Source organism: Neodiprion fabricii, chromosome 4 (assembly GCF_021155785.1).
Source record: "Neodiprion fabricii isolate iyNeoFabr1 chromosome 4, iyNeoFabr1.1, whole genome shotgun sequence".
Taxonomy (NCBI): domain Eukaryota; kingdom Metazoa; phylum Arthropoda; class Insecta; order Hymenoptera; family Diprionidae; genus Neodiprion; species Neodiprion fabricii.
In genome coordinates, this window is record NC_060242.1 from 23,478,490 (window position 1) to 23,494,514 (window position 16,025).

Consider the following 16,025-nt stretch of genomic DNA (forward strand, 5'->3'; position numbering starts at 1 on the left):
GTGTGTATATTTGTAATTGATAATATAATTGTTGAACAAAATAGTGACTTCTGTGAACATTTACATTTCTATCTTCAAACTTCTGCCCTCTGATACCTATTTTACAGGTGTCGCCGCTTACAAATATAATATAAGTGTATACACATGCACTTAATAGCCCTAATTATTAACTTTGTTAACACTGATCTGCCAATTCGGTATTTTTGTATTGATAAATTATCTTTTTTTTTTCAGCGACCAATATCTGATTCGTACTCAAAATTAGAAGAAGAGCCAGGTGTTGAGAATAGATTGGTTTTGTGCTCGGCAAAAGACAAATTTGTTCTTACCCAAGACATTTGTGTAATGTGTGGAGCAATCGGAACAGATCAGGAGGGTTGTCTAATCGCTTGCGCACAATGTGGTCAGTGCTATCATCCATATTGTGTTAATGTAAAGGTGACTAAAATCATTCTGCAAAAAGGGTGGCGATGTCTTGACTGTACAGTGTGCGAAGGCTGTGGGGAAAGAAATGATGAAGCCCGGTTGATACTTTGTGACGATTGTGATATCAGCTATCATATATACTGTATGGATCCACCACTTGACTATGTGCCGGATGGAACATGGAAGTGCAAATGGTGTGCACAATGCCAGACATGTGGATCGAATGATCCTGGATTCAACAGCGATTGGCAAAAAAGTTTCACACAGTGTGGGCCTTGTGCCTCACATACAGCATGTGCATCTTGTCAGGAACCATACAATGAAGGGGAGCTGATAATTCAATGCGTTCAATGTGAAAGGTGGCTTCATTGTGCATGCGATTCTATCAAGACGGAGGTTGATGCTGAAAAATGTGCCGAAGAAGGTTACAATTGCGTACTCTGTCGTCCCAGAGATGTTCCCCCACCTCACATCTTATGCAATTTACCAAAACCCCTTCCACATAAATATCCTCGGTCACCTCCACCGGTAGCTCGAAGTCCTGAATTGCACAAACCGTCTCCTCAGCAATATTTAGTAGACGGTGTTTATCTGTCAGAAGCTGGTATGCATCACATCAAATCATTAACTGTTGAGCAACAACAAACAAGAAAGAAGAGGAGGAAGATCTTACCGCTTTTAGATAAAGAAGCTGGTATAATGGCTACTATTGAATCTGTAGTAGCTGGTGGCAGTCTTGATAATTCCCTTGAAGATAACGGGAAGTTAGATTTAATAGACGTAAAAGAGGAGCCGATTGAGGTTCTCAAGGAGGGTATGGTATGGACACCGCGTGGTGACCAACCGCCACCAGAAGGTTTTAGCATTTATACCACAGAGAATGGTGTCACAGTTTTGAGGCGGAAACGGCAGCGAAATTTACAAAAACTCGGGATTGGTGGATTTGTTGTAAGATTACGTGGAACTCGTAAGGATAAGGAGGAAGAAGGAGATGGAGAGAAAACGTCTGACGGATTACTAGGAATTGCTGAGGATAAGCCACGTAAAAAACCACAGCGCAGAAAACCGAAGCCAAAACTTTCAGAGTGTTTTCCACTTTACATGCAGGAAGCTTTTTTTGGAAAAGATCTCTTGGATACCATTAAAGACAAAGATATCGAAAGTAGCAGTGACTCTGATACAGAACGTAATGTTGCAAGCAATGCTGATACCATTCAACTCTCGCAGGATGAACTAAAAGCAATTGAGCAAGTCAAGACTAAGCAGGAAAAAGAGGACGAAAAATTTCTCCATGGGCAATCCATCAAACGAGAAGAAGCATTGGAAGATGAAGGTAGCGATGGTGAAGCTCTCGGTGATATCCTTCCCATTTCAGGAGATCTACTTGACAGTGAACTTGTAAATACTATAATGAATGAACCAGATGAAGACTTGGCCAAAGCTAGCGAGGCACTGGAGGACTTACAAGATACGCCTGGACCAAATAAAGATGAACTCACTGACATACTTAGCCCGCACTTCAACTTGGAATCAATGGTCAGGGACACTGGTAAGACATTGAGCATGTCACAATATGATATCTTATATTAAAAATTAAATACTCTGGATTCGGTTGACTTTGCACCTTAGGATAAGAGTGAAAATTGTGCAGTTAACTGTAGCCCACACACTGTCATACCCAGCAGAAGCTAGTAGCGCACTGAGACAGAATGTTGATTAGTAGTAGGAAAGTAAAAAAGTATTACAAGGGAAGGGGGTGTGAGTGGGAATTCGGGAGTACATATGGTGGGGAGAAAGTTCAAACGTGCGGTTTATCGGCATGAAGTTAACCGATGTCCAGTGTAGCTCAACAAATGTGTTACCGGGGTATACATGAATAAGTAGAAAGCTGAAGAAGTGAATGAATTTTTGGAATTTATATCTCAACTATGAATTATGCAATGTGATTTGGATTAATTTTTTTTCAAAAGTATATAGATTGAGCTTCATTCACATATTTTGTTCATTTAAATCAATTGATAGGAAGCATTGTTATTGACAATAACGTCATCTGATTGATTCTGCAATAATTTTCATTGCCCACAATATCACGAAAACGATAGCTAGACCAATTTACTTCAAATCTGCAGATGTTACTCTTAAATAGTTTATCCTCTGCGCCATGATCCAAATTTTTCTTCTGTCTTATTAATAAAATGACTATCAATTGAAAACTGACAATTTAATTAACAAAAAAAAAAGTGCATTCGTGGCAAAAAAGAAAGACTATCTGAGAATACTATCTTCAAATTTGAGGTAATTCGGTTGAGCTGTTTTTGATATATCAAGGACAGCGCCAATCATATTGCTTGAGCGAAATTAAAAATTCTTCATTCAAACAAAGAAAAATATATAAATAAATCTTAATCTACATGTTTTTGAATAAAACAAATCCTATTCAAGTTCAATAATCGGTTTTTAAGCTATAAATTCTCGAAATCTTTCCACTTGTTCAGACATCTACTCATACATATCCTGTGAAATTACGAGTACACACAAATTTGAAAACAATTTTGTTCGCCAATACAGTATGGTATTTAAAATTTAAGGTCTGCCAAATATGGACAGCAGAGACGTTGAAGAAATATTTAAAGGAGTACTAACGGATGAATCACAAGAGTCTCAAGAATCATCTGTTTTTCCGACACAAACGCAAGCTTCGCATCCGCCTTCTTCTTCAACTCCATTAGTATCACCTTCACTGCATCCAGGTAAGTAATATTTATAAATGTTACTTGGAAATTTAAGTATAATATGTGGGGTATTCTATATCAACTTGACCAGGTACTGCACTCATATTATTTGTTTTTCTCTAACTTTTGGATGTAGTTGGACTTCAATAGCAACTAAATTAATTGTAATACTTACCAGCAATGACTGTCGAAAATCGTGAATAAACGCCTCAACTGTAAAATTTAGTATAAACACCAAAAATACTTCGTTACATTTCAATCATTTTTGCACAAGATCCATGGTGCCAAACGATCTTCCGCTAGTCGTTAAGACACTTGGAGTAAATGTTATTGAACCAAAGTGTGTAAAATATTTTACTTTGTTACAAGTGCAGGAAGTGAATGAATTCCAATGAGTGGGAAGTTTGCAGCGTGAGTCGCCAAGGCGAGTGCACTTGTAAAAAAAAGTTTGATTTGAGAAACAAGGAAGGTGTCCCTGACAGCGTGTAAAATTGGGTTTAGGTAACTTATGCTCAATCACACGTTATGCAAAATTGAGTTATTCAAAAGTGCGATGTACCTAAGAAAGCCCTGCTGAAAATGAAAATCCATCATTTTTGGTACTTTTTCCAACGTTTACAGTTAAGACGTTTTTTGAAGATTTTCGACAGCCATCTGCTCATAGGGGATTTTTCAGAAAAATGTAACAAAATAAATTTAGGTGATTTATTATTTCCTACTACACCCACAAATCATTTCGTAATAAACAAATAAAATGAGGACCACGATTGAAACTTCAAGTAAATGAACCGTGAATTGGAGTTACTGATGCAAATGTTTAAGCATTCATATCTGTACAAGTAAAAGTGTATACTATGCAAAACTCAGGCATTATTTTATTAAGTACAGGCGGGATTACGCTGTGTTCGAATAACAGATATGGTTTTTTTTCGCTATAAATCATATCTATTTAACGAATGGTATTTTTCAATTTGTAATGGTTGACTAATATTCCTCCATTTACTTTTGGTATCTAGATAACTATTTTCAATATTAACATCTATTTACACAAAAGTTTACCAATATGTCATTACAGGCTTGAGTTTGAATAGGCCACAGGTGCCTGGTACGTTACCTTCAGTTGGGCAGTCCAATTTGAATTCACCAATGAGTTTTCCACCGCCATCTCCATACCATTCGGAGTACAGCAAGTGAGGATTTATTACTACTTTACTACACTCCTATTCTCACATTACACTGTTTTGATCATCTTTAAGTTCATTTCTTCTAAATTCAATGAATTTCGTTTGCCTACTATAATTTTATGCAGATTCAACATGATTAGTGTATCTCTTACCACCCTCTGGAATTTCAGAACTGATTTAATTATCAATAACAGTCCTACAACTAGTGAACAGTAAATAAACTTAATCATTATTAAAGTTTTTTCTTATTGCATTGGGTCTTGAAGCAGCAAGTTTTGAAATAATAGTGGCGGTTAAACGACAAAATGGCCTGATTTCACCACGCTTTACAGCATTCTCATATCTTATCTCTAAACAATTTGACAGTAGTCCGCAATTCAGTCCCGCATTTTCGGAACCGCCTAGTCCATGGTTGAATCCAGAAGAAGAAGGCACAGTGGCTGCTACTGGAAGTAGCACTGCTATAACGTACAATCAACGCAGCAACCTTAAAATGGAAGCTGATGAAGCTCTTGGAAGTAGTGCAACTATATCCGCAGTTCTATATGCAAATATGAATCACCCTGAATGGAAAACCGAATATCCAGGTAAAATCTACAGCCGGTCCAAAATCATTAAAACTTGAATTCCGTTGCGAGTTTACGACTTTAATTACAAAAACTTATGGATAATTGTACGTTATTGATGTCAAATTTATGTCACTGTTCTCGTCCCTCTTGTTGGATCACTGTATTTTGACCACTAATGTTTCAAGCGCTGATTTTATTTCCATATGGAAGCTCCAAGAGTAAGAAGTTTAGGAGGCCCTGCCTTAAGTATTGTTAATTACTACTATCAGCGTACTATTAATAAAAGTACCATGTTCGTATTTACTGGAGTGAATTAACGTGGTGAGAACATTCTTCAAAACATTACTATACCAAAGCTTTGAAGAATTTTCACAGTGTATACTATAATTACAGAAGTCACCCGCAAATTAATTGAAATAATCATCAACGCTTAAGACATAAAATGACTTACTAACAAACTAATAGGCTTGTTTAATTCCGCTTGAAAAATACGCATCTATGGATAAGCAGTCAGCAGATTTTAGTTCGATCCAGATGCTTTCCATTAGTTTCTGTGATTCTCATTAATGCGATTAGCTTCTAAATTTTACTATTTGTATGTAAGCGAATTGTAAACTTCTTTTGTGTCTCAAGTATCAAATTCAATTAGGGTTCCAGATTCTTATGGAACATTATTTGTAATAATTTGATGACTATTCCATGTTACAGCTTGGTCCGAGCGTTGCAAGCAGATACTGAAACGATGGCGAGCTTTGACTAATGATCAAAAAGCTCCCTACTTGAATCAGGCTCGAGATAATCGAGCTGCAATTCGCATGAAGAAAACACAACAGGTATGAAAATTACACTAAATGAATACCAAATAATATGAAACAAACGGTAAAATTTCTTGAAATCTTACTCCAATAAGTTGTGTCCATTTATCAGCGTGTCTCGTGCTAACATAAAAGTGAGACTAACAGCTAGTCTATTGTGCTATGTTTGCTCCATTTAGTAATATTTAATGTAATTAATATCTCGTATTTTTCGTGAGCTAATTATATAGCGAAATATTATTAGAACTTCACACCCTGCTACCAAAACTGAACACTCTTCATTGACAAGTAGGATTTTTCTTATTATGTTTATGAAATTTGTTAACAGTGGGAAATAATAGAAATGCATAAAAATTGTTCGGGATACATAACGAAAACAATTTGGTACCACCTGTTTTTAGTGACTGCTTACCTATTTCACACAATGTTGACGACATGATTAAGGTGATTTTTCAACTCAGATTTTGTTTTGCGGGTTTCTTAGCAGGGTCCTGTATTTATGTGTATGTGAAGCATTCCACGTCAACCAGACTACTCTTTGGCCTGATGATTATCGATTTTTGTGAAATTGATTCATATTGTAAAGATATGTTGAAGCTCCAAAAACCGTCCACCACATTCACTCATAAACGGTTCGCCAACGAGGTATCAAGTTATGAATTTACCACACCTGCTTTTTAGGTACGCTCGTAAAGTATAGTGTCTATTGTGTTACTCTTCATGAAAAACGTTACTTCGAAAAAAAGAAAAAAATTCTTCGAATTCGAAACATGTTCCATAACTCATACAACGGTTTTCTGGCATTAGAGTTGAATGAGGATGATCCATGAAACTTTCCAAGCATCTATCACTATCAGTTATCGAAAGGCGAGTTTTTGATTCTACGAAAAATCATTTCGTGCATCTTAAATTACAGAAAGATGACTCCACCGATTTGGATAAAAATTTAATAATCCATCAATTATGTATTAGGTAGTGACGTGTCACAATACTTTTTGAATTGCTACTATTCCCGCTTAGATATGTTCTGAAGATGTGACACGTTTGCTTTAATATCTCTTGTTTTCGAATTACGAAAAAGTTCACAATAAAAATTTTTCACGAATTTTCCGAGAGTTTGATACACGACCATTCGTTTTCACTTTATTATAATTCACTGTTATTTATTTAGCAGTAATTCATTCTGGAACACTTTACTTGATTGTTCAAATGGTCTTCTCATGTGTATTCATCACTTCCACAGTATCATTAACCACTTCAAAATTTTTTTCATTTCACAATTTGCCCTGGTCTCCTGCACTCGAGGATCTAACAAATTAAACCGACCTGTTTAAAATTAGGAATGCGATCATCCAGCCGTATTTAATTGACAGGTATCTGTCAACGTACTCACGATCAGTACCGAAGTTCTCTGTCGACTGGCAGCTCTCGCTCCAGCGCGATCGTTTATACAGTTAGAAAACCCCCCCTTCCATCGTCAAGCGCAGAGCGGGGAGGGGTGCGCACACAACCGATAATGCTCGACATTCCGAGAATCTTGATTTCAGTATAAATTAAATCTGTACTTATTTATTTGTTATTTATTACTTATATATTATTTAGCGCTACGGTAAATAACCCACAATGTAGTGTTTTTGAATCAAGATTCCGCAGGATGGAACAAACATCTTCATTTCATTCGTCATCACGACTCCGAATTTTATTTCGAATCTCAGAGAGAAGAAACCGTCCTCTGATTGTACTAATTTTAATTCTCTGTTTCTCTCCCTCCCTCTCTCTCGTTCCCATGCTCGCGACGCTAAAATCGGTCCCAGGTTAACACGCGGATTACCTGTGCACGAGTGAATGATCCGAGAAATCTCGGAAGCAACTTCCGCGAGGGATCTAACGCACACCCAGGGCTATTCTAAAGAACGCCCGCGGCCGTATGGCTTATCGGTTTAGGGGATCCATGTCTCCCAGTGCCTTTCGAGATTTCTAGGCAACGAAAGAGAGAGGTTCATATTCTTTGCAGTTAAATATTATTTTATTATTCCTGCGCAACCTTTTACAAATTTTCATTTATGAATGATCGTCCTCTCTGAATAAAACAATTTTAAAATTCTCACCAAAGAACATTTCATATGGAAAGGCAAACAAATTCTGGACAAGACCTTTTGCGCGCAGCAGATTTCCTGCGATTCCGTGATCGCACTTTATTGATTGTTCGTTTTGTGAAAATCAGGTCGTGACTATCAATCAGTTCACGTTTCTACATATTGAAATATTTCCACCAAAGGAAAACATCAATAGCGAAGATTTAAGTATAAATGCCTTATGCAACATTTTCATAACTTAATTTTTATTTTAATTTTAATATGACAACAAATGAAATCTGACAATCGAGACAAAGTAATGACAATAACTGAACGGAAACGCTAGTAATCAAGTAATAGTAATTGGAACATATTAATTTAGATGAACCAGTTACAATAATTAAATAATAACAACTAAACAGCAACATCTGGCTAGTCTATGTTTTATGTATCTTGAAATTGGGACGCCTGGCACATAGAAAATTTGCGGAACCTATTTTTTTTATAAGGAAACGTTGCAAACACTAAGGAAATCAATTGACGAATTCGAAAAATTGCGCGCAGATCTAAATTTTTTAAATCATTTTTTTCCCACTAAAATATCTCAATTTTCCATACAACACGCTACCAAGCTTAACATGGCCTAAAATTCAGTTTACGCGTTACGTATTCAAAAATTTAAATTGCCAAAAAGATTTAATTGTGATACTAGGTAGATATGGAATCTTAAATTATCTCTGTGAAAATAGACAAATGATTTGGAAGAAGCCGTAGTATGGAAAGAGTAATAATAAAAGAGTTGTGTTACTTACATGAGCATTTCCATGTCAAGTCGTAATAGTCTTTGATCTTGAATATTTTTATCTCGTTCAATCATTGTATCTATGTTCGTTGTAGTCTACTAGAACGAAACATATTTAACTATTCTGCTCTAGGTCCATTTTTTCAAAGTTTTAAGTACCTAAAGTTTTGAAACAACTGTGAAAACAATCGCGAATGCCCTGCTGGGACATCTTACAATTTTTGGTTCAGTTTACTTGCATTAGTTGTCGGTAGGTTTTTTTTACAGCCACTGAAGCACTTCAACGAAACCACAATTTTAACTTTCAGCCCTGTAACTCATCTCAATAACAAACACATCACTCTAATTCTTGATCGATTCTCTATTTGTGAACCACATCTCAAGTGAGGGTAGTCTAACGTTTCAAAAATTTGGAATGCCAACTGAGAGATCAATGTAGTTTATGGAGACGAAGAGTGTGTTTTACTAATCCATTTTTTTTTTCTAACTTCCTTTCGTTTTTCTTCTAACATACCTTTTGCAAACTTAGTTTTTAGCCTCCAACAAAGCTTCATGATACCGGAACTCCTTAGTAAAAATTTAAAAACTGATTGATCAGGTTTGAATTTTTCAAACGCTCTAACCGAAATATATAAAAAACTACACAAGTTGGGAAGCCATTTTTAGATTCAATTTGTAGATAGTCAAAATTTCTATAAAAAAGGTTAATACTATTGTACACCTAAATGTTCACCTTGTATTTATATACTAATTATAATTTATAGAAAATTTGGTTATTTACAAAATGAAACCAAAAACAGCTTCCCAACTTATACAGTTTTCTACATATTTCAGTTAAGGTGTTTAGAAATATTCGACAAGACGAGTCACCTTATAAAATTTTACTACCGAGTTCCGGTTTCACGAGGTGCGGTTGAGGCTAAAAATTAAATTTCCCAAGGATACCCAAGCAGAAAACAAAAAAAAGTTTAAAAAAAATCTGGCCTAGTGTTTTACGCACCTCCGTGTTAGGATAAACTGAATATAACTCTTCCAGGTCTCTTTAGTCCTCTTCACCACCGTACTACTACACATTACACTCAGCACTGCCCTTCCTAGTTATTTGTAGCACCGTGCTGACAAACAATAATGATGGTGAATGATGCTAGCATATTTTGAATACATGTAATGTATAATTCAAATGTTTAAGATACAGAGATTTGGCAGAGGTGGCTATCATATAAGCAGCAAAGTCAAACACAATAAGCTACCTAATTGCAACGTTAAGCACAATAATGCAAAGTGTAAGCCAGGACATGAGTTAGAAGTGTTTTATCCAATCTACTTTGTAAAAACAAAAAATGGCCAAGAGCGCATAGAGAACAAGAAAGTAAAGCTAACTTGCATAGGTAAATCTAGTGACGACAGGGTTGATTGGTAGCGATCGCACGCTAAATAGGCAACTTAGTGCTGTGTGTGAAAATATGAGATATTCTCGTTCAATAATTCATCTGCTTTGTTGTTTGTAGGGTATTTAAGAGGCAGGTGTAAGTTCAATATTGGTGCTGTATAATTTATGGTTGGCTAAACTTGTCACATTTCATATTATGGTTGGTGGCGACGTTGGTTGTAGTGGTTATGATGGTGGTGGTGACGGTGGTAGTAGCAGTGAGGTTAAATCTTGCGTTTTACCCTCGCATCTTTTATAAACGCCTTCGTGTAGCACTGAAACTTTGTAGAATTAGAGGGTATCTTCCACTTTCTTGACTAATCCGTCTAGCTGCCTGGGGCGCTGTACAGCCAACCGAGATATGAGCTCCGTGCACATGCTACAGTGGCAGGACAAAGCGTGCCACATGAACGTGACACCACCATTCGCATTGTTCTCTGTTTCTATAAATTACAAATTGGCTCCTAATGTCCTTTGGAGTACTCACAAAAAAAAGTCAAGCCTTCCTTTGATCGCAATTCGATTTTGATTGATTAATTTTCAAAACCACGTCTAAATTTTGGCTTCAATATAAAATGCCTATCTCTAATGAAAAGCACGTGAAAAAATTACTTGAAAACGTTGAAATTAAAGTTGATAAGCTACAGTAGGATAGGATTTGTAGATATCAAGGAACAGTGATGTGTGGGCATGTCGAAAACTTCACCTCTGACAGCGGATGAGAGTTTAATAATTATTTATGCTAGGGGAATGAAAAAAATTGACACGTACTTCGGTCCAATTGCGGTATCGATTACCCACATTTGAATACATTCTGTAAACCATTCTTTCGTCTGGGGTCACCTGAACAATAATGTCCCATAACGATATAGTATATTGATGCTCTCCATTTGATCAAAAGATTGTCGCTTCAGTACACCATCAAGTATTGACTTTGCATCGTGATCTGCATGTTTTAATTCTTACCTATGCGTCAGCCTCTGCAAATGGCTGTACTTACACCAATTTTTCAATACTACGTACGATTTTCACAGCATATTTTTATAAAATCACTTCTCCTGCGAACACCTTGCACCTTGCTTCAGAACACTTTGCGAAACACTTTTGGTGTCCCAGATACTTCGATACTATAGATTATTATTTTTCTTTTTCTTTTTTCTATTATTTTACTTTAGTGGTCACAGAATTTATTTTTTTGACTCAACTACTTCTGCTTTCGCATAGCACACTAGACATTGGTCATGCGCAAAATATTCTATTCTACTCATAATTTGATTGGCTATTTCTAGCAAACTCTAGGTGTATCCCATCGCAAAGTCTTCAGCACCAGCATTTGGTCTAGGGACATTGAGCTTGATATACTAAAACTTTTGGTGAATATATCTGCAACTCTAGCGGTCTTCTCTCAGCTTGCGATACGTGTTTCCAGAATCTTGCTATAAAATTTTCAAGTGTCAGTAATGCACGGTTAGGCTGCGGAAAATTGTAAGCATTGCGCAAGTCAGTAAATACAAAAAACTTACTTCCAGTATGTAACAAATATTTCTCCAGGATTCTTCAGGTGTTTTGAATCAACACCAAATGCTTATGATGAATTGCAACTTCCTGTATCTTGAGGAGGAGAGTGTTTCGTGAAACTTTCCGTTAACCTTTCACAAATTTTTGATTAAACTGATATTAGAATGAAACTACAGATGAAAACACTGACATTCGAAATTTCACCAAAGTCTCTCTTGTCTATAGAAACATCAACAAGTAGGGAAACCGCAGTAATTATAAGTGCACAATTAAGCATATAATCTAAGTAGTATAAAAGCCATTACTTACCACTTGTTTTTATTTTTGCTATTCTTGACTTTCGCTTTTGCCATCGGTCATATTTTCAACTCCCAAAAAGTACTTCATTCATTAATGCCCTCAATCCTGAATCATATCAGGCTGTTAGACTTTGCAAGCTTCTTTTCCTACGACCTTGTGATGCACCAAACCCAAATTAAAGTCTTGCGAAGTGTGTCATATGTAACTATATAGAGTGAACGGGTTAATTACCTTGACCTTTACCTTTTCTTACGTTTTTCATAAGTTGTAACATTATGTAGACTTACAAAGTTCCTAACTTTCGGTTTCTTTGTTATGTTCTTTTCCTCCTTTTTTTTCAAGTATTATTATCTCTCAGAATTCACGAATCTTTTTTTGTCAGTTTCAATTAAAGATCCCGAATTTGCGACTTCTAGTTTAGTTTTTTTTTATGAATGATCGATATGGGCCTTAGTGAAAGTAGCTGACTTCAGAAGATTTCAGTAAATCCAATGGATGAATTCGTGTTATTTCACTTGCCTTGCCACCGCTTGTCTAAGGAAAAGGGTTATTGAAGTTGTTGTTGAATTGAAGTTTTTGTGGCAACTCCGATTTAAATATATGCATGGGTGTATTCGGGTATCTGTGAGGAATAACTTGTAGACGTTTTTTCGATAAACTTCGATATCTAAATCTTTTTTGGTACGGTGTTACCAGGATTGAGTCATCAAGAAAATCAAAAAAACAACTTAACATTATTATTAAGTATCAAAGATGCTCCTATTTAATATAGGAGCTTTGCATAGCTTTATAAATTCACCTTTTAAAAGTTTCGGGTTTTTAGGATATCTGGTTCTGTTGGATTTTTTATTTTTTCACCCCCTTGACAATGTATGGTTGGTTATCCATTAACCAACCAATAATTACAAAGTTAATTTCACCTCTGATAAACGTTTTTCCCCCGCAGAAAAAAAACGTAACTTAAATTTTCATAGAAAATAATACATCAAAAAATGAACAAAATTACAGGTAGACACCACAAGACCTTTCTTTGGGTGTCATAAAAGTTCAATGCATATAGGATAAAAAAAAAATAAAACAAATTCAAATTATTACGTAATGATTATCATTCATGTGCAGTCAAAAAATGAATGTATCTTTCAGTATAATAATATACGAATAGCGCCAAGTAAACTCTCACAGAAATAAAAACTTCACAGCAGTCAGTTTTATACACTTCGTGTACGACTCATTCTTCATGAGTGAAAATTCTAATAATATACAGAGTGGCCCGAAAAAGTTGCTTCAAGTAAAGCACAAAATACCCGTGAGCAATCCAACAGATTAGAACCTGACTTGGATATGACATGCTTCAAACCCTGCAAGCACCTTTATTGAGCTTAAATTTTTAACTTTGGTCTGTGGTGCCTTCATAATAACTACTTAATATTTCTCATCGCTGACTAAAGTGCGTCTATGAATATGTTTGAGGTTTTCGTTCTGAAACTCTAGAATGTTGGTGAGTTTCAGATAAATCCAAGATATTGATGCTAAGAAATGGCTGAGCTGACATGGAAAGCTCCACATAAATTATTATTGGTAGATGTATTATGCTATGTTTGTTATTGTGTAATGGAGCTATCGATCAATTACTATGATGCTATAATAATCTATATATGCCACGTCTACACATATTCCCTCTACAATAATATATTTCGAGCACCAATGCTCATTTATTTGGAAGAGTTGATGCTTAGTTAATGGTCATGCATTAGTGACCTTAATTTTGCCTGTGAGTTGAGAATATTTTACATGGGTTAATCATATTATAACATGAATGTGTAAGTGTACCAAGCAGTATTGTTAATTATAGAGAAAAAACAAAAAACTACGTTAATTGTAAAAATGTGTGAATGAGGCACCCCTTGAACCGACAGATACCCAAGGATTTACCAAGCACAACCCCAGTCACTGCAACAAGCGCACCTACCATCACCACCAAACCTGTCACAGCTATAACATCGACTGAAGTCTCTTCGGTAGTAACTATGGCCAATAGCCAAAAGCAAATTGGACTTTTGGTCTCAGTCATCGGTGATAAATCACAGGAGAAGAGTGGGGTAACTGGTTCAACAACGGGAGTGTCAGGGGCGACATCTAGCAGTGTTCATCTAGTGGAGGTGTGTGCGGTGCAGGGACCGCCGAGGCAGCTAACATCTCTATCCCCAAGCCCTTCCCCAACACATTCCACACCACCTTCTACGCCTAGACCTAATTCTATCAGCTCTGTGAATTCCATTAACAGCCTGGTACACCAAGAGGTAGCCGGTTGCCAGGCTAGAGTAGCACAGTCACCAGTCACACCTTGCACATCAGCTTCTTTCTGCAATTCCGGGGGCGGTGACGGTCAGCATCAAACATCACCATCCCAGCAACGTTCCGTACCTCTTCACCTTACCATCAGTACTAACACCACTACTAACAATCCGAACATCCCTCCGGCGTGCCCTGCTGCCAATTCTATACGCCAGCTATCCTCAATAGATCACCAGATTAGAGTACTGACCCCGTCTGAAATCATGCGCACACTCCCATCTCTCAGCCAGGAGCACTACGATCCGCCACCCACTGCAATTATTCACACTGTACCTGTACAGGCCCCGCCTATGGTGAGCCACCCATACTGTGCCTACAGTGTCTTGCCTTGCCATGTATTTAATCGAAGTCTAGTGATTTTTCTTTTTTCCATTTTCACATTAAAAAAAAAAAAAATTTGTCTTATTCTTTTGCAAATTTCATTTCAGTTTTATCATTTGTAGCCAGTGCAAAGGCTTTAGAACGATACTTTTGATTATGGCTATCAAATTCTCCTCGTTTTCATTTCATTCTTGTATGCATAGTGTCCGTTCTCTCTATAGATATTTTATGATCATGCATTGATATGGAATGATTATGATATTTGAAAATACCACCAAATTTTTTAACATATCTACTCTCATTTTTAAGCATTACTTCGAATTTGACCTTGCATAAGGTTTTTTAACTACAAGTAAGGTAGCGTAAAGAAATATAATACACTGTAGTTTTTATATATGAACATTGGTAAAAGTGCACCAATCAGAGAATGAACTTCTTCGTTGAATCATTTCCTGCAAACCGCACTTGTTCGTTCAGTTCAATACTACTTACAATGACCCATTGTATCATATATCTGCGATGCAAGTATACATGATGCAATGTGATACAGAGTATGTTCACCCTTTTTTTCCCGCGTATACGAGAGTATACTCACTCTCAGTATATCTGATATACTGTATTTTATCGATATTATTTCCAGGCATATGTATCTCTTTATTCACTATAGAGCACTACCTCAGATAATGATGATGCTTGAGTGTCATTGAGTATCGATTCTGAACGCACTTCTGCATTTACTAATAGTAACAAACCAGTTACAGAATTTTTGGTAACCTGAATTCCTTAAATTATTAATTTCTGAATAACTATCGCTTCACACATTCCATAAACTGTCTGTCATAAATTGATCAGGGTAGATAAAGGGAAAGAAGAAAACGTGATAGTAACTGGCAGTAAAAAATAAAAATAAAAAACAAATAAATAAATGATAGTCATGTAGGTCATAATATCTGAACGAAAGCCACTAAGTCTTATCAGCAAACCACCCCAAATTTGAACATTATTCGGAAATGTGACTGTCATTCATTTGCTTATTTCTTTGTTGGTGCTATTGCTATTGTTGATATTCTATATTATCCCGCAAGTATCGAGTCCTGTACATTACATCGTCTTCACAGGCAGTTGACTATATGAAAAGTTGTATTTTGCACAGGGATCTCAGACCATTCACTGATTGGCGCATTCATATCGAATCATGTGACAATATCTTACAGAGTCAAATATTTTTAAATTAGTGTAGCTATATCACTTTTTCGTGAAGAACGCAGCAGTGGCATGAGGCTGTTATAATAACACTACCATATATATACACAGAACTTATTACTCACGGAACATACTCTTATCATGATCCTGTCTGAATTAATTGTTTCTTTCATTTTTTTTATTATTTGGTATGATCATTTTACTCTTGAGATATTCTATCCTAGACAACGCAGTTTTATTAGGTATGAATTTACTATCTGTGACTGAAATTAGAATTGCCTGTGATGTACCACAGT

General features: G+C 36.2%; 1 protein-coding gene across 11 annotated transcripts in view; it reads left to right on the plus strand.

Moving 5' to 3' along the window:
- LOC124180001 (histone-lysine N-methyltransferase 2C-like) overlaps positions 1-16,025 on the plus strand; it is a 72,688-nt gene that overhangs the window by 14,033 nt on the left and 42,630 nt on the right. For 7 of the 11 annotated variants that reach the window (XR_006870185.1, XM_046564948.1, XM_046564951.1 and 4 more), the window contains exons 9-14: positions 235-1,975; positions 3,015-3,176; positions 4,234-4,348; positions 4,709-4,929; positions 5,620-5,744; positions 13,767-14,498. Coding sequence is in view for 10 of the 11 variants with exons in the window: in XM_046564948.1 (XP_046420904.1) it covers positions 235-1,975; positions 3,015-3,176; positions 4,234-4,348; positions 4,709-4,929; positions 5,620-5,744; positions 13,767-14,498 (3,096 nt within the window). In the remaining variant the exon portion in view is untranslated. The remainder of the gene's footprint in view (positions 1-234; positions 1,976-3,014; positions 3,177-4,233; positions 4,349-4,708; positions 4,930-5,619; positions 5,745-13,766; positions 14,499-16,025) is intronic. The other 4 variants (XM_046564955.1, XM_046564958.1, XM_046564956.1 and 1 more) reach the window with 3 other exon arrangements.